The sequence below is a fragment of the Cetorhinus maximus genome, chromosome 8 (genome assembly GCF_964194155.1).
Source record: "Cetorhinus maximus chromosome 8, sCetMax3.hap1.1, whole genome shotgun sequence".
NCBI classification, from domain to species: Eukaryota; Metazoa; Chordata; class Chondrichthyes; order Lamniformes; family Cetorhinidae; genus Cetorhinus; species Cetorhinus maximus.
The window spans coordinates 70028616-70054791 of NC_135886.1; the positions used below are offsets into that span (position 1 = coordinate 70028616).

Consider the following 26176-nt stretch of genomic DNA (forward strand, 5'->3'; position numbering starts at 1 on the left):
AAAATAGCATCTTGAGGAAAATATGCACCTGCTTTTATAAACTGATTACAGAGTAAGAAAGAGAATCAGTTGGAGACTTTGTGTCATTGCTTGGCCTTCATCAGCTGAGTGTTCAAAAGTATTAGTAGATGACTATTGGTAGTCATGTAATTTTTATATACTTCATACTTTTCCTGTTTCATCAGCTGATCACAACTAATGTGCAGTCATTGGGTGTCAAAGATAAGCTTTTCCCTCTCCATCAGGGTGCAACTATTCAAAACAACCTTCCCAGATAGCGCACTGGACTTTCTGGCACTTTCACCATGAATTGGAAAATCTACTTGAACATCAAAATGTTCACAGCTGATATTTTTTGAGTATACTATGGAAGTTCCACTATTTAAGAAGGGTTGCAGAGATAAGCCAGGGAACTACAGGCCAGTGAGTCTCACGTCAGTAGTAGGGAAACTATTGGAGAAAATTCTGAAGGGGATTATCTATCTCCACTTGGAGAGGCAAGGTTTGATCAGGGATGGTCAGCATGGCTTTGTCAGAGGGAGGTCATGCCTAACAAATTTGATTGAATTTTTTGAGGAGGTGACCAGGTGTGCAGATGAGGGTAGTGCAGTTGATGTAGTTTATTTGGATTTCAGCAAAGCCTTTGACAAGGCTTATAAAGAAGGCAAATGCACATGGGATACAGGGTAATTTGACAGAAGGATGCTTTAGTGACTGGAAGCCAAAGTCCAGTGGCGTACCACAGGAATCTGTGCTGGGTCCCCTATTATTTTTCATTTATATAAACGACATAGATGACTATGTGGGGGGGTAAGTTTGCGGATGACACAAAGATTGGCCGGGTGGTTAACAGTGAGGTTGAGTGTCTTGGGCTACAGGAAGATACAGACGGGATGGTCAAATGGGCAGGTAAGTGGCAGGTAGAATTTAACCCAGAAAAGTTTGAGGTGAGACACTTTGGAGGGAGTAATTTGACAAGGAAGTATTCAATGAACGGCTTGACACTAGGAAGTTCTGAGGAACAAAGGGACCTTGGCGTGTGTGTCCATAGATCTCTGAAGGCGGAGGGGCATGTTAGTGGGCTGGTGAAAAAGGCACTTGCCTTTATCAATCGAGGCATAGATTACAAAAGTAGGGAGGTCATGTTGGAATTGTATCGAACCTTGGTGAGGGCACAGCTGGAATATTGTGTGCAGTTCTGGCTGCCACATTATAGGAAGGATGTGATTGCACTGGCTGGGGTGCAGAGGAGATTCACCAGGATGTTGCCTGGGATGAAACATTTAAGTTATGACGAGAGGTTGGATAGAGTTGCGTTGTTTTTGTTGGAGCAGAGAAGACTGAGGGGCAACCTGATCGAGGTGTACAAGATTATGAGGGGCATGGATAGGGAGCAGCTGTTCCCCTTAGTTGAAGGGTCATTCACAAGGGAACATAAGTTCAAGGTGTGGGGCAGGAAGTTTAGGGAGGATGTGAGAAAAAACTTTTTTACCCAGAGGATGGTGAGGCGGGTTGCCTCACATCCTTTAAAAAGTACCTGGATGAGCACTTGGCACGTCATAACATTCAAGGCTATGGGCCAAGTGCTGGTAAATGGGATTAGGTAAGTAGGTCAGGTGTTTCTCACGTGTCGGTGCAGACTCGATGGGCCGAAGGGCCTCTTCTGCACTGTGATATTCTGTAAAGTGTGTAGCCTCGACTGCTACAGGTCCATAAAGAAACATTGTGAAAGTACTCTCGTGGAACACAGTAAGCAGAGAAAATGGCCACTCTGGGCTGGAAACAGATGAAGTTCCTTGCTGCTGGCATGTAATTGGAAAAGTTAAATCTTGGGTTCTTACTGTTTCCAGTTCTTGTGGGATGGACGGATGCTTAAAAATTCAATTTCCCAATGCATATATCTGTTTGACCTTAACTAAGCAATAGGAAGTGCAACATCCTGGGGGGTTACCATTGACCAGAAACTGAACTTGACCAGCCATATAAATACTATGGCGACAAGAGATCAGAGGCTGGGAATTTTGTGGCGAGCAGCTTGAGTCCCCAAATCCTGTCCACCATCTACAAGGCACAAGTCAGGAGTGTGTTGGAATATTCTCCACTTGCCTGGATGAGTGCAGCTCAGCAACACTCAAAAAGCTTGACACCATCCAAAACAAAGCAGCCCACTTGATTGGCTCCCCTTCAACATTCACCCCCCCACTCACCACCTTCAACATTCACTCCCTCCACCAGTGGCATCAGTGTGTACCCTCTACAAGATGCACTGCAGCAACCACCAAGGCTCCTTCAACAACACCTTCTAAACCTGCGACCTCTACCGCCTAGAAAGACAAGGGCAGAAGATGCATGGAAACACCACGACCTTCATGTTCTCCTCCTAGCCACAATCATCCTGAATTGGAACTATATCGCTGTTCCTTCACTGTCACTGGGTTAAAATCCTGGAATTCCCTTCCTAACAGCACTCTGGATGTTCCTACAACGTACGGACTGCAGTCGTTCAAGATGGCAGCTTCCTACCACCTTCTCAAAGGCAATTGGGGATGGGCAATAAATGTTGGTCTAGCCAGTGATGCCCGCAACCCATGAACGAATAAAAAAAATTTATATGTATTTGGATTGGTATAGAGATGTAGCACCAGGGACTTAACTTTTACTTATCACTCCATCTTAACTTGACCCAAGAAATATTTTAATCCGCTTTCCACTTCTCCCAACGCCATCTGACTTGGCTATTATCAGATACATGTTTGAGTACTGGTTCTGGATTAGGGTCATAGAACAAGTGTGTGTGTGGTTGGAAATTTGATTATATGACTTGTGGTGTAATTGTTTTTCAGGAAGGTTTTTCATGCTGTGAGGATTTTGTGTTCAAGAGCTTATCCCTTTGTGATAGTTTGTGGTGTAGCACTCAGACCCTTGCCTTACTCACCAGGATTTCTCCAAGCTCTGGTAGGTAGCTGTCATACATTTTACAGCTTGTTCATTCATCATTGTTTACGGTTTATTTTTGCCACCTATTTGTTTTCTTCCTACATGCAATACTTAACATGATTCTGTTAAATTTCATTTGCACTTCCATATACAAGTTTTCTTTAATTTCATTTTGATGTTTCTGAGCTGTTTTGTCTGACTCAACTGTATCTCCCAGTTTATCATCTGCTAAATACTTCAATTTACATTGAATCTTTGAATCTAAGTGATCAATGTAAATTAGAAACCATAAGGTCCCCAACAACAAACCCCAAATCCTTCACCATGCACCTACTATTTCCCTTCAGTTAATTTCTTTATCCATTCTCAAGTTTTAGCATGAGACCCCACAACCACAAGCTTTGTTTTGGAAGTCTAAATATAGCATGTTCTAGAATTTTTTTTCTGCAAAGCACTTGGAATGTCACTTAAAGTGAAGGAGATTGGTCAGGTAGAATCTTCTCCACCTGAAATTATGTTTTATATTAACATACAGATAATTCTCAAGTTTGCTCATTATTACATTATTTTACACCGTATTTAAGTCAGACTATTAGATCTTGGTTACTGCATCTGTTTTGTCACTCTTTGAAAATGGGCATCATACTAAATTGTTTCAAATCAACAAGACATCCCTGTCTTATTTGGCTTCCTTATAATAAGACAAATAGATTTTTTACCCAAGTATTAATTTGTTTTCAGCCCCTGAAGCTTTCAGTGGACTTCAAACTTCTTTATATCAGTCATTAACTAGTGGGAAATTAATATAAGAACTATGAGCAGGGGAAGGCCATTTGACCCTTTGAGCTGCTCTGCCATTCAATAAGATCATGGATGAATTGATCGTGGCCTTAACTCCACTTTTCTGCTTGCCCACTGAAATTCTCGAGTCCCTCGTAGATCAAAACTCTATCCAATACAGCTTTGAATACATTCAGTGATGCAGCCTCCAGTGTTCTCTGGGGTAGAGAATTCCAAAGATTAAGGGCCCTCTGAGGGAAGAAGCTCCTCCTCACCCCCGTCTTTAAGACCCTTTATTCTGAAACTGTGCCCCCTAGTTCTAGATTCCTCCATGAAGGGTACATCCTTTCAGTATCTACCCTGTCAAGCCTTCTCAGAATTTTATGTTTCAATAAGATCACCTCTCATTCTTCTAAACTCCAATGAGTATGGGACCTACCTGCTTGGCCTTTCCTCATAAGGCAATCTCTTCATCCTGGGAATCAACCTAGTGAGTTTTCTTTGCACTGCTTCCAATGCAAGTATATCCTCCCCTTAAATGAGGAGTCCAAAACTGTATGCAGTACTCTAGGTGTAGTCTCATCAATGCCCTGTACAGTTGTAGCAAGACTTCCCTACTTTTATACCCTAACTCCTTGCATTAAAGGCTAACATTCCATTTGGTATCCGAATTACTTGCTGTACCTGCATGCTAACTTTGTGTGATTCATGTTCAAGGATGCCCAGATCCCTTTGTACAGTAGCATTTTGCAGTCTCTCTCCATTTAATAATACTTTGCTTTTCTATTTAACCTACCAAAGTGGACAACCCCATGTTTTCCTTCATTATACACCATCTGCCAATTTTTTTTCCACTCACCTAACTTTTCGATATCCCTTTGCAGACTCTTTGTACCCTCCTCACATTTGCTTTCCTATCTATTTTTGTATAGTAGTAGTCAGCAAATTTGGCTGCAATACACTCAGTCCCTACATCCAAATCATGAATGTAAATTGCAAATAGTTGAGACTAACTGACCTGGAACTTCAGTGATCAAGTTTGACTTCATCACCTTTTTCTTCTTTCCTTTGTTGATGTGTTGTCTGCAGCTATTTGGGGAGCATTTTAATACACTCAGTCCCTCTCCACCTCACTCTAGGTTCAGAATGCTGCACAGGCTGATTCCTTTCCTTCTAAGTCCAATTTTGAGCTGAGGGATGCTGCATTGCACAGGGATTTTATATTGATTGGCAGCAAGACTGGCCAGCATTCTGTATTTGTAAATGCTCCCTCCCCTCTTCTCTTCTCCAGCAAGGGAGATGTACTGACAGCACAAAGAAAGAATCCATTAGTTGGGTTCTGAAGGTAACTGAATTTTGGTGGGAAGGAGCTGCTGGGGAGGAATGGCCTTCATTAAAACAGCAATATATTTGTTTACATATCATTAACATTATATATGTTGACAGAACAACAGTGATATAAAAATCATGAAAATTGGAAGTAAGGATCTGAAGTAGGATAGTTGTATGCAAGATTTTTTAATATCCCCAGTGACATTGCATAAAGTGTCAGGTTTTATAAAAACAGCGTGGTAGACTTCATATTATTATCAGGCACCTGGATTTTATCAGGGGGAAGCAATGAGGGCTCTTGCAGTAATGTGATGGGGTATCTGGGTCATGCAAAAGTTGGAAACGCCCGAGGATCTGAGATCGCTAGGAGAGGGATCCTGGCATCTGCAAACATTGTGGGGGAGTGCCAGTGTTTGGGAGCATTGGAAGCAGCACTGGTGTTGGTGAGTATTGGACTGTGGTTTAGACAAAGAAGAATACCAGAAGGGGTCTTGGAATCTAGAATGGGGAAGAAGTTCTAGGGCCCAGCAAAACTGGGAAGGGCTTGGCATTATTGAGGTGCAGCATTTAGGGTTCCTATGAAAGATCAAAAGTTGATCATTTATAGCTTTTCACAATTAAGCAATTTTTCAAAGCCCAAAAATGATTTAAATTATTAAACTGAATTTTCACCTGAAATAAAGGGACATGGCTTGTCTTGAATGACATAGCAGCCAATTAGAAAGATTGCAGCTCTCATTGTACGGTTGGATTTGAATCATTTGAGAAAAAAAACAAACTGAAGACAAGAAACAGAGGGCTCTAACTTCCGAGCTTCCCAGCATCGAATTGGCGGGGGTTTCCCGACAATGTGCTGGGGAACCCCTCTTGGAACTTCACAGGTAAGGGTCCGCACGGCAATTGTCCAGAAGTGCAAACTTCCTCTTTGCAATTGCCCTGCGCTGGGAACCATCTGAAAATGTGATTTAAATTGCAAACTTCGGAGAGTTTCAGCTGTGTGTCACACATAGTTACCCAGAAAATGTGAGAAGCCCTAGAGGAGTGTAGAATGTGTAGGGGGAACTTAAAAAGGAAATTAGGAGAGAAAAAAGGGGGCATGAGAAAACATTGGTAGGTAAAATAAAGGAAAATCCAAAGTTATTTTACAAGCATATTAAGACTAAGAGGATAACTAGGGAAACAGTAGAGCCCATTAAGGACCATAGTGGTCATTTGTGTGTGGAGCCGGTGGACATAGGTAGGGTTCTAAATGAATACTTTGTGTCTGTGTGCACAAGTGAGAGGGATGATGCGGGTATGGAAATCAGGCAGAAGGACTATGATATAATCAAAGAAATTAGCATAGATAGGGAGGAGGTTCTAAGTGGTCTGGCAGGCTTAAAAGTAAATAAATCTCCAGGTCCGGATGAAATGTATCCTAGGCTGTTGAGTGAGGCAAGGGAAGAGTTAGGGGCGCTGGCAATAATTTTCAATACCTTTCTGGCCACAGGAAAGGTGCCAGAGGACTGGAGGATGGCCAATGTGGTACCGTTATTCAAGAAGGGAGGAAGGGATAAAACAAGGAACTACAGGCCAATCAGTCTAACCTCAGTGGTGGGGAAACTATTAGAAGCAATTCTGAGGTACAGAATTAATCTGCACTTGGAGAGGCAGGGATTAATCAAGGACAATCAGCATGGTTTTGTTAAGGGGAAGTCATGTCTGACCAATTTGATTGAATTTTTCGAAGAGGTGACCAGGTGTGTAGATGAGGGCAATGCATTTGACGTAGTCTGCTTGGACTTCAACAAGGCTTTTGATAAGGTCACGCATGGGAGATTGATAACGAAGGTAAGAGCCTATGGGATCCAAGGCATTTTGGCAAATTGGATCCAGAGTTGGTTGAGTGGCAGGAAGCAGAGGGTGATGGTCGAGGGGTGCCTTGACTGGATGCCTGTGTCCAGTGGGGTTCCACAGGGATCGGTGTTGGGTCCCTTGCTGTTTGTGGAATATATCAACGATTTAGACTTTAATGTAGGAGGGTTGATCAGTAAGTTCACGGATGACACGAAAATTGGTGGGGTGGTAAATAGTGAGAAAGATAGCCTTGGATTACAGGAGGATATAGACGGGCTGGTCAGATGAGCTGATCAGTGGCAAATGGAATTTAATCCAGATAAGTATGAGGTGATGCACTTGGGCAGGACAAACAAGGCATGGGAATACACAATGAATGGTAGGACCCTGGGAAGTACCGAGATCAGAGGGACCTTGGTGTGCATGTCCACCGGTCCCTTAAAGTAGCGGGACAGGTAGATAAGGTGGCTAAGAAGGCATATGGGATACTTGCCTTTATTCGCCGAGGCACAGAATATTAGACCAGGGAGGTTATGCTGGAACTGTATAAAATGCTGGTTAGGCCACAGCTAGAGTATTGCATGCAGTTCTGGAATCCGCATTATAGGAAGGATGTGATTGCACTAGAGTGCAGAGGAGATTTACCAGGATGTTGCCTGGGCTGGAGAGTTTTAGTTATGAGGAAAGATTGGATAGACTGGGGTTATTTTCCCTGGAGCAGAGGAGATTGAGGGGGGGGACATGACTGAGGTATATAAAATTATGAGGGGCATAGATAGGGTAGACAGGAAGGAACTTTTCCCCTTGGTGGAGGGATCAATAACCAGGGGGCATAGATTTAAGGTAAGGGGCAGGAGGTTTAGAGGGGATATGAGGAAGAATTTTTTCACCCGGAGGGTGGTGGGAATCTAGAACTCACTGCCTGATAAGTGGTAAAGGCAGAGACCTTCATAACATTTAAGAAGTATTTGGATGTGCACTTGCGATGCCAAGGCATACAAGGCTATGGGCCTGATGCTGGAAAATGAGATTAGAATAGTTAGGTACTTGTTTGACCAGTGCAGACTCGATGGGCCGAAGAGGTCCGCAGCACAGAAAAAGGCCCTATGATTCTGAGAATTAAAACCTCTTCTAGCTTCAGGGTAACTATTGTAAAGACCCAGACCAACCCCCACACAGGACTCCCTCCATACCCTCAACCTCCCCGCTCCTCCCCCCAACAACTAACCACCCCCCATGGGACTCCCCCCACCGACCCAAACTGACCTCCAATCCTCCCATTCACCAAATCCTATCCATTTACCGAAGACACTTAGCTTCTCCCTGGCCTGTCAATTTCAATGGGACCTTAAACTTACCTGGTTTACGTAAAATAAAGGGGTTTCCCCTTCAATCTGACTCTGCTGGACTGCGAAGTTGGGCTTTGAGGACAAGTGCTGCCCGGCCTGAGTTGGAATGTCAGGCAAGACAGGCAGGGAAGAAACTTAGTTTAAGTAATTGAACGTGGAGTGGCAATCCGACACTGATTGCTGCTCTGAGCAAGTTACAGCCCAGATTCTCTATAGAACTTTTTGTTTGTTTTCTAACTCTGCATAAAACCCAAGCAATTTTAACTAGAGGTCTTGAGAGTAAAGGAATGATTTTTAATATTTTGAACATGATCCTTAACTGAAGTGTTAAATGTCTTTGTATTGAGTTTTTTTTCTCAAAAAAATTTAAATTCATTTCTACCCCCCCCCCGCCCCCAACCCATACTCTCATCTTCCTCTCTCTTCTGATAAATTTTTCTACTTTTTTATTTGCTTTCTATTTCTGTTACTTATTTCCTTCTTTCCCTTTAAATAGTTTAATGTGACAAGGACAATGACCAGTTTTCATCAACCTCTGAAGAAATTAAATACTTGGGTCATTTTTGTTGTTCCATGTTAAAGTTGCAATATTTTGTTTCTTTTTTAAAAACTCTTTCTAGCCACTAAGCTGTCTTTCTCAGACACTTATTGTGCTTGTCAAGATGTTCACACAGTTTTGTGCAATTGCAGATGTGATTTCTCTTTATTTTGATCCGTTAATGAAGCTGTTCTTCACTTCCTCAATTTATTTCAAGGTAAGGAGACATCTTATTTATTTTTTCGCCATTCCCCTGGAAAAAAAACTCTAACTATGATACTTATGTTTTCTGTTACCAACAAGGATATTTTTAAGCCACCACTGCATAAACAGCAACGCTGCTCTTAGTTAAAAAAAATAGTTCTTATTGGGGTTTGGACAGTGCTGATAGTTGCATGGTACAAAATCCATGACTGTGCTTCAGGACACGGCTCTTTTGGCTCCATAAACATCCATCTTCCGAGTTTCACCACAACAGCCTCTTAAAATATTTTTTCAAATTACAGGTTAGCTAACTAATTGAGTTAAATGTCTTCATTTTTGTTGTGTGCAAAGTTTTGTTCACATTCATTGATATTTTATTCTTTCACTGTTCCATAATCTTTATTTTAAAAGAATTAATTAAAATTGGGGTTAATTGTTGCTCTGATTTCCAGTTGCCAGATATGGCAGGTTCAGGAATGTATGAATTTGAATGTGTTGCTTCATTATCACACACAAAAAAATATCAAGAAAAAGAATGAGACAGAAAAAATCTGATCATTGCCAATCCAATGTCCATGTATATACAGGCAAATAGCAACTCCAACACAGCCCACATTTTGTCAGGTATCCCTTAAAGGATAGCTGGATTGTTGTTTCAGCTATTACTTGTTTCTCATGGATAGTCAATTAAAGGTGCACAGAGGCTTGAGAATGGCGAATGAACTTGTCCTGTTTGTAACCTGAAGGCAGGGCCAGTTAAGCTTGGGTGAATTATGCCTTGATTGGTGGAACAACATTGTATTTTTATTCTTTGATTCTAGGAACAGCAGGAAACAGCTGCATCTGACTGGAAAGCTATAATGTGTTGATTCATATATTTCAAGTAAAATGACCCTGTTTGTGATTTACTTCTGTGTTTTATTTTGCTTGTCTGCTTTTCAGTATTTTTATCCAGTAAGGTGCTAATGCATATTTTGACACAAAAGATCACTGAATCCAGTACTTAAGGATAATGGGTTTATTTTGCTATTCTTGGGTAATACTGTCGTGAAGTCTGCAGAGATCGAATGTCTCAATATTTACTATGGAAGTGTAGAAGTTCCTGTCCACGAAGTCAGGGGATGCACTTGACAGGGTGGTGTAAACCTTCAAGGAAAGCATCAATGTGGTAGAAGGTGATGAGGGCAGTCAGTGGCACCTCAGTCTGAAAAGTTTAAAAGACCTTAATAGAGCATGTAAAATAAGAGCTACCTGCACTTTCAAAGAATGCATGGTACTAACTGTGTTTGCTGACAATACAAAGATAGGTAGGAAAGCAAGTTATGAGAAGGACACAGTGTCTGCAATGGCATATAGATAGGTTAATGGAGTGGACAAAAATTTGACAGTTTTTAGTACAATGAGGGAAAATATGAGGTTGTCCACTTTGGTGGGGAGAACAGAAAAGAGAATATTATTTAAATAGAGACACACTACAGAATGCTGTAGTACAGAGCAATCTGGGTGCCTCACTCCAAAGGACCCAATGCTAACATAATAACAACAACAATTTAAATTTATATAGCGCCTTTGACATGAAATGACCCAAGGCTTCACAGCAGCATTATGAATCAAAGTATCACAGCAAGTCATATAAGGTGATATTAGGTCAGATGATCAAAAGATTAGTCAAAGAGGTAGGTTTTAAGGAGGGTCTGAAAGGAGGAAAGTGAGATAGAGGAGTCAGAGGTGTAGGGAGGATATTTCAGAACTTGGGGCCAGTGGAGACGAGGGCAATACCAGGAGAACAGCCAAAGTGGGTGAGAGTAATGGCTTTAATGGGGACTAGGACATCAAACGTGGAGATGACGGTGTAGTTGAGCAAACCAGTCGCTGCAGGAAGGTTGTGGCCCTTTTTTAATTCATTCATGGGATGTGGGTATTGCTGGCTTGGCCAGCATTTATTGCTCATCCCTAATTGCCCTTGAGATGGTGTTGGTGAGCTGCCTTCTTGAACTGCTGCAGTCCATGTGGTGTAGGTACAGCCACAATGCTGTTAGGGAGGGAGTTCCAGTTTGTGGATGGGGTGTCAGTTAAGCGGGCTGCTTTGTCCTGGATGTTATTGGGCTTCTTGAGTGTTGGAGCTGCATTCATCAGGCAAGTGGAGAGTATTCCATCACACTCCTGACTTGTGCCTTGTAGATGGTGGACAGGCTTTGGGAAGTCAGGAAGCTAACAGAAGGCCAAAGACTAGACAGTAAGGATTTTGGAAGTGCAATTATAAGTGAATTAGGGGATAGTTTTTTCTTAGGGGGCAAAGACAGAAGCAGGTCAGGATGGAGTTGGAGAGTGATACAATAAAGCAATTGGAGATGGCCTTATCTGTGATTGATCGTTTGGGAGTAGCACAACCATGTGAGATGGCAAGGTCAAGGGCTGGCCACGAACATGGGCTAGGGAATTTACATGGAGTGGTGATTTGGGGGGATAAGAAGGCAGTGAACTCAGAGCTTGATGAGTTGAGATAGAGGTTGAAATCACTGAGGATGAGAATCGTTTGGTCCAGCTACTGGGGGAACAAAGCAGTTAAGATATCATGGTGAGTAATTTTTTAAAATCATATTTGGACAGCGATAGAGGGAGGAGGATTTTGAATGAGGTGAGATGCTCAAAGGAGTAATTGCCAGAGGAGTAGAGAATCAGGGCGAGATGTGATTGGTGTTGAGTGCCACATTGGCAAGCTGACTTTCTTGACGGGGCAAATGATGAAAGATATAATCAGGTGGGAAGGCTTACATACATTTAGGGAGAGGTGTCATTGCCCTCAGCTCGGTTTCCATTAAGGCTGTGATATTGATGCAATCTTCTACAATAAGTTCATCGATTGCAAAGGCTTGTTGACAAGCAAGCGGACATTTTTCAGGGAGATGTATAGAGGGATGGCGAGAACTGATCCACTGGCAGAGTGCACAGGATCAGCAGTGAGAGGGGTGAGTTGGGCAGGAAGGAGATTTGACAAGATTCTCCCCCAGCAAAGGCGCTGGATGGCTATTCAGCGAGAGAGTAGGTTAAGGCAATTATGTTTGCTGCTTGTAATCACCCAGCACCGAGTGGCTGGATGAGCCTTTCAGAGGATGATGAGAGGCTCAGAAGGAAGCTGTAGACTTCTTTCAGAGGGAATCGAGCCTAGAATAGTGACGAGAGCAGGAAGGTTAAGGAGTAATGAATGGTTGGGTTAGGGAAACTGGGAGGGAGAAGTGAAAGAAAGCAAGACGATAGAAAGGTATCTGGGAGGGGGTAAAGAGAAAAGAGGTTTTTAATAAGAGAACAAAATAGAGATTGATGAACTTTGGTCTGTAGCAGTAGCCAAAGTGGACTTAAGAAAAGCTGAAGTCACAGAGGCCTGGTTATATAAAAATGAAAAATACAAAAAAAATCACAGTAATTAATAGAAATTTTGAGCATTTTATGAAATGTACACTTTTCTACAGCAGATTAGCTAATGACTGTGCTAATCTTCTCTGTTTTATTTATCTACAGTGCAGTGTCATTGAGAGTTTCACCAGCCTGCTGGCAAAGTGGCTGACCTGGCATTCTGTGTGTGTGGCTGAGATGGACAGAGATATTCCCAATGTTTTACAGAGTCCACAGTGAGTATCTATAATGCAAAGATTTCCCACAAAAATAGTCAAGTGCCTGACCCTATGGTTATAAATAATTTCAAATATGGCTTTGTATTGAATTTTACTTTTTACACAAATGAGAGATATCCTAGCTAAATAAACCATGATTAGGAAAGCGACGAAAGTGGGGATGACTGTAGTTTTTGTGTTAGCTGATCTCAGGCAGGGCGCAGAAAGGTTGTAATTGATACCTAGATTAGGGAGGGGAAAAGAGACAACTGTCCCCAGTTCTGATTCACTGTTACTAGGCCAAAATCCTGGAACTCCCTTGCTAACAGCACTGTGGGTGTTTCATGGAACACCCACAGTGCTGTTTGCAAGGCAGTGTTTGGGCTGCAGCTGTTCAAGAAGGCAGCTCACCAGCACCTTCTCAAGGGCAATTAGGGGTGGTATTAAATGCTTGCCTAGCCAGCAATACCCACATCCCATGAACGAATATAAAAAAAAATTGTATCCAGCAGCTTCTGCTGAATGTGCATGGATGAGATCATGTTCCGGCATGGCTGTAAGATCTCTTGAATATCCTGTCATCAGTTAAAGTCAAGGCTCAACATGAAGGACGATTGTGAAATCATGCCCAACCAAAAGTTTGTTGGTGACAAACGGAGAGAAAACAATTGTAGAATGGTTTACAGCGCAGAAGGAGGCCATTAGATCCGTGCCAGCTTTCTGCAAGAGCAACTCCGCTGGTCCCTCTCCCCCATCTTTTCCCTGTAACCCTGCAAACCTCTTTACTATTCAGATAATTATCAATTTCCTTTCGCAAGCCATGATTGAACCTGCTTCCACCACACTCTCGGAAAATGCATTCCAGGTCCTAAACTCCTTTGCATAAAAATATTTTCCTCATGTCGCCTTTGTTTCCTTTGCCAATCACAAATTGGTGTCCTATAATTCTTGACCCTTCTACCAATGGGAACAGTTTCTCCCTATCTACTCTGTCCAGACCCCTTATGATTTTGAACACCTCTTGCAAATCTCCTCTGAACCTTCTCTAAGGAGAATATCTCCAGCTTCTTCAATCTATTCGTGTAACAAGTCCCTCATCCCTGGAGCCATTCTCATAATTTGTTTCTGCACCTTTTATAAAGCCTTCTCATCCTTCCTAAAGTGTGGTGTCCAGAATTGGACACAAGTGTCTTCTTTCTTTGAGCTCATTGCCTTCTATGTGGGGAAGACATCAGGGGTTGGGGGGTGGTGCAGCACATTGCAGCATAAGAACAAGCACAGTGCAGGACTGAAATTCTCTCAGGCATACATGTCAATGATTTTCAGCGGATGTATCTTTTTTATGATAATTTCTGAGATTGTGGAAATGTCTGGATAAGAGAAACCAATAGTAAAACAACAGCTGAGGTAGACATCATTACATATTTTAAGGAAAAAGTGGTCAGACATTTGAAATGGAGGATTATACAGATCTCTGTTGAACAAGTGTGTTAGTGGGATTCGTTTTCGATTGTTCTAGCAAAGAGCCAACCCAGACATAATGGGCCGGCTGTGCTGTAAACTTCGATAGTTCTGTGGTCAGCATGGTGGCAATGAACTTCATTTGAATAGCAAATGCTACAGTCGTGTTATGTAATTTACCTGTTTTGCCTTATAAAAGTTGGGTGTTTTGAACTAGGTGCAGGATTCACACTATTGCTTGCTCACATTTCACTTGCTGTGTATTCATGAGGTAATTGTGTTTTTAATCTTTTGTAAGGCTGTGCTTTTCTAGATTTTTCCTGTAATTGTTATTCCTTTTAGTAATCTGCCGGAATTGTACTTCTTTAGCTTAGAGAACAAGGACACCACCTTGTATCTTGTCTCCAAACACCTCTGGGCCAAGTGTGATTTTTTTCTCTTCAATTTAATCTCTCTACTAAGAGTTTCTTTTTGCTGTCTTCAAGGCTCAACTTGTGAACTGATCAGATTTAGAATTAAATCTCTACCTCCCTGCACTGTGGTGTTGAGCTAAGTAAACTAATACTCAGCTACAACATACTTCCCAAAGGAACTTTCTCAGATGTCTTTCTGCAGCTGTTCTTTAACTTGTTGGCTTTGAGATGGTGTGAATTATAAAGCACTCTAAGAGAAAAACTTCCACTGAATTTTTTTTTTAAATGTTTGTGCTTTCAGGAATGTTTCCCTTTCTGGATTAGTGAATTCTGTTTCTGAACTTGTGGAGTATACTGCAAGAATTTCCATGGTAGCACTACAGATGGAGGCTTACAACGGTCTACTATTGCACTTCATACTCAATTTCTATGAGACGGTGAGAGAGACTGAAGTGTGCTTAGAAAACTGTTTTCTGAGTATTATTAATCAGTCCAAATAAATGAAGTACATTTTGAGAGGCTATCAGTACAAAACTTTAACTGGAATCCTGGTTAATATTTGAATCCCCTTCCCCCTCCCTCCACTCCTGTGAAATCTGGAGACAAGCCAATTATATCTCTTTCACTGGTTGAGATCAGCTAAATCAACATGCACCAGGGGTTTCATTTTTTAAAAGAATTGTCCTTTTGCCCGCATTGTCAGTATGCTTCATCCTTGCCATATACTTCTAATTCAAAGTATTTTTTGTGCTTAAAATGATCAAATAATTTGAATCAAACAATGTAAGTAACATGACAAAATAGAAATTGTGTTAAAGTAAATTCAGAAAGTTTTGAATTAGTGACATTGCGTTAAGAAGGGCTGACTAATTTAAGGAGTAATAAAACCAATGACAGGAGAGGTTAACATTGCATTGGATGGGTCTTTTAAAAATATTTGATAGTCTTGAATTGCCATCTTTTGGTGATCACAATAGAATCTTTGGTTAAAATGAATGCTGGTGATTATGGATTGACATAGTCATGGCAGGGAATTTGACTTGTGGATCATCTGTGCTTTTTTCTGAATTCTTAATACATTTGTGAATTGTAGTGCAGTGCATATTTACTGCCACCAGATGGTATAGTTGTTTGTACACAGTTCATTTGGAATCTCCAGTAAAACGCTTTGGTCTTAGGGTAATAATTACAACCTGTAGTATGTTAAACATACAGTCGTAGAATGTTAAATACCAAAACAGGCATATGGGCCATCTAGCCTGCAATAATGTGTTTCTCCACAAGTTATGTAGTCTAATCCCAGACTCATGTCCACTCCCCTCGTTCACCCTTTGATGTCCCTCTTTTTCAAGCAACTATTTAATTTGAGTATTGCTGAAAAAAGGGATGCTCTGGAAGCTTTTCATCTTGCACTCATCAGGACAGACAGAAGAATGCCAAATTTCAAAGGGAACAACAATTTATATTGCATGAGAAAAGGGTGCTGATTGGTTGGTAAGGTGCTCCCATGCAGAACACATGAGGGAACTATTGTCCCCCACAGTTTTGTTTAATTTTAAAAAGGCACAATGCCTGTCCATGTTCTTTCTACCTGTAGGGGACAGGTCCTGTGTATGAACATATGTAGTTTCTAGCAAGTGTAAGTTAGCCACATTGCGAGCCCGACTGATAATCTTAAATTGGTTGTTAGTGCGCACTCGGGATTGTTTAAAAGCTGTCCAACCGCGGAATCACATCTAATGTTAGACATTATGTTCTCAGTTCTCTGTTTTGCAAGCACAGGCTGGTTGAATATGGTCGGAACTCTGCCTATTGCGAACAGCCAAAGAGATCTGTTGTTTGATACAATCTGCCAGCCATTGCGATGTACAACCAACGTACCTGACATTGCATCAGCACTGAAATTCATATACCACATTACTCATTGTGTGATAGGCAGAACATCTTTTTAGTTTGATGGCAGCATCCTGTTGGTGGAAAATACCACTTGTGTTGCTACTGCATGGTAACCACGTGAAAGGACTAGCTTTACCTGTTGCTCAAACTTTTGAGATACCTTACCTTTCCAGGGTAATTTGAGGAGACAGTACTTTTTGGGCCTGTCTGTGAGTGTGTGCACAAACAGTGAGCAATGATCTGATCGGGGTAGCCCTTGGCAGATTGTTTCAAACAGCATGTCGTCCTTTGGCTGTCCGCAATAAGCAGAATGCTGACTGTACTCAACCAGCCCATGCTCACAAAACTCAGAACATAATGGGGAAAGAGCAAGGGTCGGAATTAATTGGATAGCTCTACCAACTGTTGTGATCCCTGTTGAGACGATTAATGTTTAAAGAGAAATTCAAACATCCAGCGATCAACTAAAAGAACCACATCACTAATTTAACATTGTCGAGACTTAGAGGACAAATCCAGTTCCTCTTTTATTTCCTAAGTCTACTGAAAAGTTCTCTTACACAAGATCTTGAGGGTTCATTCACTTCTCCTTTTGAAACCAAACCAAGTGTGCCACACCTCTCCGTAGTTCACTTGATTTTCTCCTCTGTCCAGCTATCCACTGAGGTACGAGATTTCATGGGAACCCTTCTATTAGCTTTTGGCTAAGTGACCCTCCAACTTTTATTCAAAACTCTATGATTGTTGACTTTTCAACTTAAGCTTTGGCCTCATTGTACTCATGCTTAGTGATTTAATCATCAGGATCACCCCTGGTTCTTAATATCCTCTACACATCTTGTCCTGGCTTTGGAGAAACAGAAGACTGTTTTCTCCCAGTCTGCTCCCAGGCTAACTGCCTTTCACTATGAGGATTACTGTAGATTTCCCCCTCTAGCTTCAAGCTAGGCATATCTTCCAGCCCTCTTTCCCCTCATGAATATGTCTCCAAACTGAGCATGAGCTCCCACCCGCATTCTATGCGGTAATCAATAAAGTTAGCGTTTCTCTGCTTAAGGTGCAGGCCTGGCTAACATTTATCTCTTTTGCTCCCTCGACTCTGTGAGCAGCAAGTTATACAATACAAAAGCTGATACTGTCTCTGTCTGTGATGTTCCTGAGTTTATAGGAAGGTGGATTTTTTTGTGCCGCAACACCAGGGGGCACTTTCTGCACATGCACAGTTGCGTCCTCTGTCACTGTCACTGTCAGTGTCAGCCACTTGCATTAAAAAGAACAAGTTGGCTTGACAGAAACTAACCATAAAGTTCAAGTTACCCATTCTTTGGTCTGTTCAGTCCTTAACCAACTGCAAGTTCTTGTACCTAGCCTACCTATTGTTTATCATCTGTTCCCTCTGTCCCTCTCTGATGAACAGCGGCAGCAGTGTGTACCATCTACAAGATGCACTGCAGAAACTCACCAAGGCTCCATAGGCAGCACCTTTCAAACCCACGACCACTACCATCTAGAAAGACAAGGGCAGCAGATATGTGGGAACACCACTATCTGGAGGTTCCCCTCCAAGCCACTGACCATCCTGACCTGGAAATATATTGCCGTTCCTTCACTCTCGCTGGTCAAAATCCTGGAACATCCTCCCTAACAGCACTGTGGGTGTACCTACACCACAGGAACTGCAGCAATTCAAGAAGGCAGCTCACCACCAGCTTCTTGAGGGCAATTAGGGATGGGCAATAAATGCTGGCTTAGCCAGTGATGCCCACATCCTGTAAGTGAATAAAACTAAAATGCTTCTGATGATTCAGTAAGTGAAGAAGATATATAATCAGGAAATTTCAATGAATTGAATGTAACATTTAGTTAAAGGACACTTCTTGGTAAAAATCAATTTAAAAAGAGTAATTTGGAAATGTATAAGAAAAACATCATTACCCAACGTGGGATTTGAACCCATGATCCTTGGATCAAGAGTTCTATTTGCTACCAATTGAGCTAACAGACCCTGCACAAAGCCAGAACACAAATGGAAACAGTTCACTTTCAAGGCTATGGTTATGTGGGTCAACCCTGCAGGTGCCCAAGTGATGTAACTAATGGGAAATGAATGGAATGCAAGACAAACTTGCTGGAACCCCCATATTCCGAACTCCTGCCGACCGGAAAGCCGTCAGGAACAGTTGCACATGCACAGGCGGCTGCAGTGTGGGTCGAGTGCGCATGTGCAATTCTTCCTTTTTGGTTGGCAACAGGAGTTAGTGTTACAGGAAAGACTATATTTAACGCCAGAAATGGCTTCCCCTATCCCCTTCTCCATGGCAATGGGAAACACCTTAGTCCTGTCTCCAAGTAAAAATGTTAATTAGCTATCTCTAACCACAACAGCCTTCCATCTTAGAAACAAAGGGCAGGTTTCAGCACAACAATCTTGATACTTGTAACATCTTTATAGGTTTCAGGAGACTTATCCTTTTGATTGCAGACATAGCAACAGCTGTGATTGTGCTTTGATTGCGCTTTCATGTAAATATCAGTCACCTCCCTTTCAGTAACACAATTAGAGACTTCCCTTTGATTCTCTCTAATTACCACTCAGCTTTTACAGTCAGGTAGACTCCAGCACAGATCACATGATCCTTTTATTTACCCCACATTTAAAGTTACATCCCCAAATTATAACCATCATGCAAATCAAAAGACACAGCCCTAAAACATAATCATATAAACTTAATTATTGTAACACGAGCCAGCACATGCAGCCACGCAATGATCTGTAATATACGGCTCAGTGAAACAAACTGGGTGTGCACACCACGTTCTCTTTAACATGTGTACAAACGGTCCCACAGCAATCTTAAAGGACTGTACTGTGCAAAAGATGAAGTAAAAACACAACAGAGATGCTGTGATGTATTATTCTATGGTTCAATGAAGCTTGAGTCAGAAGAATAAATAGTTCAGGGTGGGGTAGGGCTGGCAAAGATTATAGAGATGGGATGGGGGGTGAGGCTAAGGAGGGGCGTAAATGTAATAAGAATTTAAGGTATTGCAGTCTGGGAGTCGGTGTAGATCAGTGAGGATGGTTGATGACACATGGAACTTGGTGTGGGAAAGGATATTGGTAGCAGTGGTTGGATGAGCTGAAGTTTATGGAGCATGCAAAGTTATAATTATGGTCATGAAAGGTGCTGTATAAATGCAAGTTTGTATTTAATTGGCACTCAGTAGCTGATGTTCCTTAAAAATATCACTGTTCCTGTTTTGCTTAGAGACAATCTGTCTCTCTTGTATCAGTCCTTAGTGTCATAAAATATTTCTATTTATTTTATATAGTTTTATGCTACTCTATCCTCAGGTATCTGATATGTACTTGAAATACAGTCTACCTCTGGTGATTTTGCCACCTGCTGGTATCTTCTACCCAGCATTATTGAGTTTGGAATCAGTAAACCTGAATCAGCTGTGCTACATCATGTATAGGTGAGTATTGTATCTCCTGAACCACATCCTACTGACATAGAATATCACTATGAAACCAACATACTTAGTTACATTGCTATAATTCATAACGTGAATGGAAAATGCCAGGTGGTTTCCAGTGTTCAATGGTTTCAGGAAGAAAACTTCTTTATCCTTCAGATCCTGAAGGGGCCATTTTCAGTTAACCGATGGCTGTTTGTTATTTTGATGTAATTTCTGTAATTATGCATATATTCCTGGTGACAGTTGAGGATTTTTGTTTAAATGACATGCTGCTGGATAACTGTACCGTTGCTAATACTATTCATGCTATTATTAGGAATATATGTACTTAAATAGAATACACGTACTTGAATTAGTTGTGAATGCTTCCTTGGTGACTAATTTCAAAAGCTGGGAATGGTATCAGCGTTAGCCACAAGTAAGTGATATCTTGGATGCCTGATGCCCTAGTGATAAAGGACACTACTTTATGTAGCATGACTAAGCCATACCAACCAAATGGTCACAAATTTGAACTCCTAGAAAATAATTGTTGTTCCTACTCATCCAATCTGACTGCAAATTTCCTCTTCCATTTCCTTCTCACAATATGTGTAATATACCCCTACTTTGAGCTCCAACTATATTGACTTTCTGTATTCCTCCCTTGTCTATATCATTATTTCCTCAAAATAATTGTTGTTCCTACTTATCCAGTCTGACTGCAAATTTCCTCTTCCATTTCTTTCTCACAATATGTGTAATATACCCCTACTTTGAGCTCCAACTACATTGACTTTCTGTATTCCTCCCTTGTCTATATCATTATTTCCTCTTTTACTAATATTGCCAGTCTGCTTTCATTTTCCTTTCTCTGCCTGATAAATATATTGCATCCTAGAATATTTATTTTCTATTTTTGTCCAGTATGCAGCCAGGTTTTGTATGCTATTAAGTCCAGATCTTATTGTAAAATAATTGTGTCTGGTTTGCCTTGGTTTATTCTTTACTTATTGCAATGTGCAGACTATACATTTTGAACTTTTTGCACTGTTTATGTTACTTTCCCCCAATTTATTATTGTCTTAAGTTAACCCTTAGCTTTACTTCAGTCTTTTCAGTTTGATTTTTTTTCCCCTGCTTCAGAAACCATTCGGCACAAGGAATATGAATAACCATTTCTCCTTCACTGTTAGCTAAACCTGGATGGTTTTGTTTACCTAACCCCCAATCCTAGTTTAAGTAGCCAGTTTGTCAGTATATTAGAACCCTACCTGTTTAGATATAGCCTATTCAAGGGACAGCTCTTGCCTGCTCTAGAATTATTCCAATGCCAAAAAATTGGAATGGCTCTTAACATCACAGCTTTAGCCAAGCATTGATTTCTTCCTACTGTTTGACCGTCACTATTCTAATGCATATCTGGGGAAATAATCATTACATTTCCACCCATGAAGTTGTGCTCCTAAATTTGTTTTCTAATTTCCTAAATTCATCTTGCTAGGCCTTTTTTTGACCTACGTCAGTGGTTTTCGTATGAACACACAAACTGCTCTCCTTCCCCTTGTGCAGTCTTTCCAATCTTTTTAATTATATACATTACCTTAGCAACAAAACATCTGAGATTTTCGTTCTGGACTGCAAAAGATATTATCAGCCCCTCCAAATGTCAAATTACTTATTCCTGATTCCTGGGATGGCAGGATTGTTGTATGAGGAGAGGTTGGGCCGACTTGATCTGTGCTCACTGGAGTTTAGAAGAATGAGAGGGGATCTCATTGAAACGTATACAATTCTGACAAGGATGAGGGATGATATTTCCTCTGGCTGGGGTGTCTAGAACAAGGGGTCACAGTCTTCTCAGGATATGGGGTAGGCCATTTAGGACTGAGATGGGGAGAAACTTCTTCACTCAGAGGGTGGTGAACCTGTGGAATTCTCCGCCACAGAAGGCTGTGGAGGCCAAGTCACTGAATATATTTAAGGAGGAATAGATAGATTTCTGGACTCTAAAGGCATAGTGGAGTATGGGGATAGAGGGGGAGTATGGCGTTGAGATAGAGGATCAGCCGTGATCATATTGAATGGCGGAGCAGGGCTGAATGATCTTCTCCTGCTTCTATTTTCTATGTTTCTAATACCGCATTGGGTCAAGTGATGTATGTCACAACCCGGGAGCATTGAAAGGTTTAAACTAGTCATGGAGAAGGGCAAGGAGCGACTTAGACAAAAAATACTTAACTGGAGGGGGTTAACTTCAGGGAATTGAAGAGAGGTCTGGCCTGGGTAAATTGGATTCAAAGACTGATGTGTAGAAATACAATGAGTAATGTAATAAAGAAATGGGTGTCCTTTAAAGAGGAGAGGAGGTTAGGATACGATCTGTGTAGATTCCAGCCAAAGCTCCCTGGATAATGAAGGCGTTCAAGAATAGGATGGAATAGTAAAAGGTGGAGTTTGACAGATGTCAGTTTGATAACAGAGATTAATCCGGCTAAATATGAAAAGTACAGAGGAGATGCAAAAAAGGAAACAGGCAAGGAAAAGACGCAGTACGGGAATAGATTGTTGGCAAACATAAAAGGAAATCCAAAGGTCACTGATGGGCAGATTAATAATAAAAAGATTGCAAGAGGAATGGTAGAATTGATTGGGAACCAAAATGGAGATGTATTGGTCGAGGCAGAAGGCATGGTTGAGGTATTAAATTAGTTATTTTTTATTCTTCAACGGGACTTGGGTGCCGCTGGCTAGGCCAGCATTTTTATTGCCTATCTCTAATTGCTCTTAGGAAGGTGGTGGTGAGCTGCCTTCTTGAACTGCTGCAGTCCATGGGGTGTAGGTACACCCACAGTGCTGTTAGGGAAGGAGTTCCAGAATTTTTACCCAATGACAGTGAAGGAATAGCAATACAGTTCCAAGTCAGGATGGTGTGTGGCTTGTAGGGGAACTTTCAGGCTGTGGTGTTCCCATGCATCTGCTGCCTTTGTCCTTCTAGTTGGTAAAGGTTGTTTGAAAAGTGTTGTTGAAGGAGCCTTGGTGAGTTGCTGCAGTGCATCTTGTAGATGGTGCACACTGCTGCCACCGTGTGTCAGCGGTGGAGGGAGTGGATATTGAAGGTGGTGGCTGAGATGCCTATTAAGCAGGCTGCTTTGTCTCCTGAATGGTGCTGAGCTTCTTGAGTGTTGTTAGAGCTGCCGTCATTCAGGCAAGTGGAGAGTATTCCATCACACTCCTGACTTGTGCCTTGTGGATGGTGTACAGGTTTTGGGGAGTCAAGAGGTGAGCTGTTTGCTGCAGAATTCCCAGCCTCTGACCTGTTCTTACAGTCACAGCATTTATGTGGCTGATCCAGTTCAGTTTCTGGTCAATGGTAGTCTCCAAGAAATTGATAGTGGGGGATTCAGTGATGGTAATGCCATTGAATGTCATGGGGAGATGGTTAGATTCTCTCTTGTTGGAGTTGGCATTGCCTGGCACTTGTGTGGCACAAATGTTACTTGCCACTTGTCAGCCCAAGCCTGGATATTGTCCAGGTCTTGCTGCATTTGGACCTGGACTGCTTCCGTATCTGAGGAGTTAAAATGGTGCTGAACATTGTGCAATCATCCGCAAACATTCCCATGTTTGCAATCATCAGCGAGCATCCCCACTTCTGACCTTATGATGGAAGGAAGGTCATTAATGAAGCAGCCAAAGATGGTTGGGCCTAGGACACTACCCTGAGGAATTCATGCAGTGATGTCCTGGAACTGAGATGATTGACCTCCAACAACCACAACCATCTTCCTTTGTGCAAGGTATGACTCCAACCAGTGGAGAGTTTTCCACTGATTCCCATTGACTCCAGTTTTGCAGGCTCTTTGATGTCATATTTGGTTAAATGCTGCCTTGATGTCAAGGGCAGTCGCTCTCACCTCACTTCTGTGGTTTAGCTCTTTTGTCCGGGTTTGGACTAAGGCTGTAACGAGGTCAGGAGCTGAGTGACCCTGGCAGAACTCAACTGAGCATCAGCAGCCAGGTTATTGCTGAGTGAGCACTGCTTTATAGCACTGTTGACGACCTCTTCCATCACTTTGCTGATGATCAAGAGTAGACTGATAATTGGTTGGGTTGGATTTGTCCTGCTTTTTGTGAATAGGGCATACCTGGGCAGTTTTCCACTTTGCTAGGTAGATGCCAGTGTTGTAGATACACAGGAACAGCTTGGCTAAAGGCGCAGCTAGTTCTGGAGCATGAGTCCTTCATACTATTACTGGAAAGTTGTCAGGCCCTATAGCCTTTGCAGTTTCCATTGCCTTCAACTGTTTCTTGATATCATGTGGAGTGAATCGAATTGGTTGAACACAGGCATCTGTGATGCTGGGGACCTCGGGAGGAGGCAGTGATGGATCATCCACTTGGCACTTCTGGCTGAAGGTTGTTGCAAATGGGTTCAGCCTTATATTTTGCACTAATGTGCTGACCTCTCCCGTCATTGAGGCTGGGGATATTTGTGGAGTCTCCTCCTGTTAGGTATTTACTTGTCCACCATTTATGACTGGATGTGGCAGAGCTGCAGAGCTTAGATCTGGTCCGTTAGTTGTGTGATCACTTAGCTCTGTCAGTTGCATGCTACTTTCGCTGTTTGGCGTGCAAGTAGTTCTGTGTTGCAGCTTTACCGGGTTGACACCCTACTTTGCCTTGTGCTGCTCCTGGCCTGCCCTCCTGCACTCATCATTTAATTAGGGTTGATTCCCCATCTTGATGGTAATGGTACAGTGGGGGTACGCTAGGCCATGACATATTGCAGTTGTAAACAATTCTCCTGCTGCTGATAGCCCATAGTGCCTCATTGATGCCCAGTTTTGAGTTGCTAGATCTGTTCGAAATGTATTCCATTTAGCATGGTGGTAGTGCTATACAACATGATGAAGGGTATCCTCAATGTCAAGGACTTCGGCTCCACAAGGCCTGTGGGGTGGTCACTCCTACCAGTACTGTCATGGACAGAGGCATCTGCGACAGGTAGATCGGGAGGACGAGTTCAAGTCAGTTTCTCCTTGTTGGTTCCCTCACCACCTGCCGCAGACCCAGATTAGCAGCTATGTCGTTAAGACCTCGGCCAGCTTGGTCAGTAGTGGTGCTACCAAGCCACTCTTGATGGACATTGAAGTCCCCCACCCAGACTACATTCTGTGCCCTAGCCACGCAAGTGGAGTTCAGCATGGAGGAGTACTGATTCATCATGAGACGTGGGAGGTGGTAATCAACAGGAGGTTTCCTTTGCCCATGTTTGGCCTGATGCCATGAGACTTCATGGGATCCACAGTCGATGTTGAAAACTCCCAGAGCAACTCTGTCCCAACTGCATGCCACTCTGCTGGCACCTCTGACACCAGGGATGGCAATGGTGGTATCTGGGACATTTGACTGTAAGGTATAATTCCATGTCAGGCTGTTGCTTGACTAGTCTGTGGGACGGCTCTCTTAATTTTGCCCCAACTCCCCAGATGTTTGTAAGGAAGACTTTGTAGGGCGACAGGGCTAGGTTTTGTAGTGCCTAGGTTGATGCCGAGTGATCAATCCAGTTTCATTCCTTTTGGTAGGCTTCGTAACAGTTTGGTACAGCTGAGTGGCTTGCTAGGCCATTTCAGAGGGCAGTTAAGAGCCAGCCACATTACTGTGGGTCTGGATTCAGATGGAGGTCAGGATAGCAGATCTCCTTCCCTAAGGGGCATTAGTGAGCCAGATGGGTTATTGCGACAATCGACATTAGTTTCGTGGTCACTATTACTGAGATTTATTAACTGATTTTAATTCCACCAGCTGCTTTGGTGGAATTTGAACCCATGCCCCCAGAGCATTAGGTTGGGCCTCTAGATTACTAGTTTGTTAACATTACCACTAGGCCACTGCCTCCCCATACCTGCATTGGTGTTTATTAAGGAAGAGGACATTGTCAAAGGTACTGTAAATTAGGAGGTTGCAAAATACTGGATGAGATAAAAACAGATAGAGGTTGAACTAGAAAGGCTGGCAGCACTTGGTAGCTAAGTTAGCCAGTCAGGATGGGATGCATTGTTAATTACTGAAATAATTTAGGGTAGAAATTGTAGATGTGCTGGCTACAACCTTGGATAGATGAGTGATGCCAGAGGACTGGAGAACTGTACATATTACACCTTGTTCAAAAAGGGAGAAGGATAAACTTGGCAATTTCAGGCCAGTATGTCCAATGTCAATGGTGGGAAGAATTTTAGAAACTATAATCTGGGAAAATATCAACTCTCCACTGAGACAAGCATGGACTGATAAAGGGGAGCCAGCACACATTTGTCAAGGGCAAATTGTATTTGACTAATTTGCATTGTTGAT

At 42.2% G+C, this 26176-nt stretch overlaps 1 protein-coding gene and 1 long non-coding RNA gene across 3 annotated transcripts in view; one reads left to right on the forward strand and one right to left on the reverse strand.

Moving 5' to 3' along the window:
• Positions 1-26176, forward strand: part of cenpi (centromere protein I) — a 97207-nt gene that overhangs the window by 53357 nt on the left and 17674 nt on the right. The window contains exons 12-16 of the mRNA XM_078547012.1: positions 2844-2955; positions 8925-8989; positions 12496-12605; positions 14763-14898; positions 19713-19837. Of these exons, the coding sequence (XP_078403138.1) occupies positions 2844-2955; positions 8925-8989; positions 12496-12605; positions 14763-14898; positions 19713-19837 (548 nt within the window). The remainder of the gene's footprint in view (positions 1-2843; positions 2956-8924; positions 8990-12495; positions 12606-14762; positions 14899-19712; positions 19838-26176) is intronic.
• LOC144683708 (uncharacterized) overlaps positions 1-26176 on the reverse strand; it is a 116946-nt gene that overhangs the window by 44313 nt on the left and 46457 nt on the right. The window lies entirely within an intron of this gene.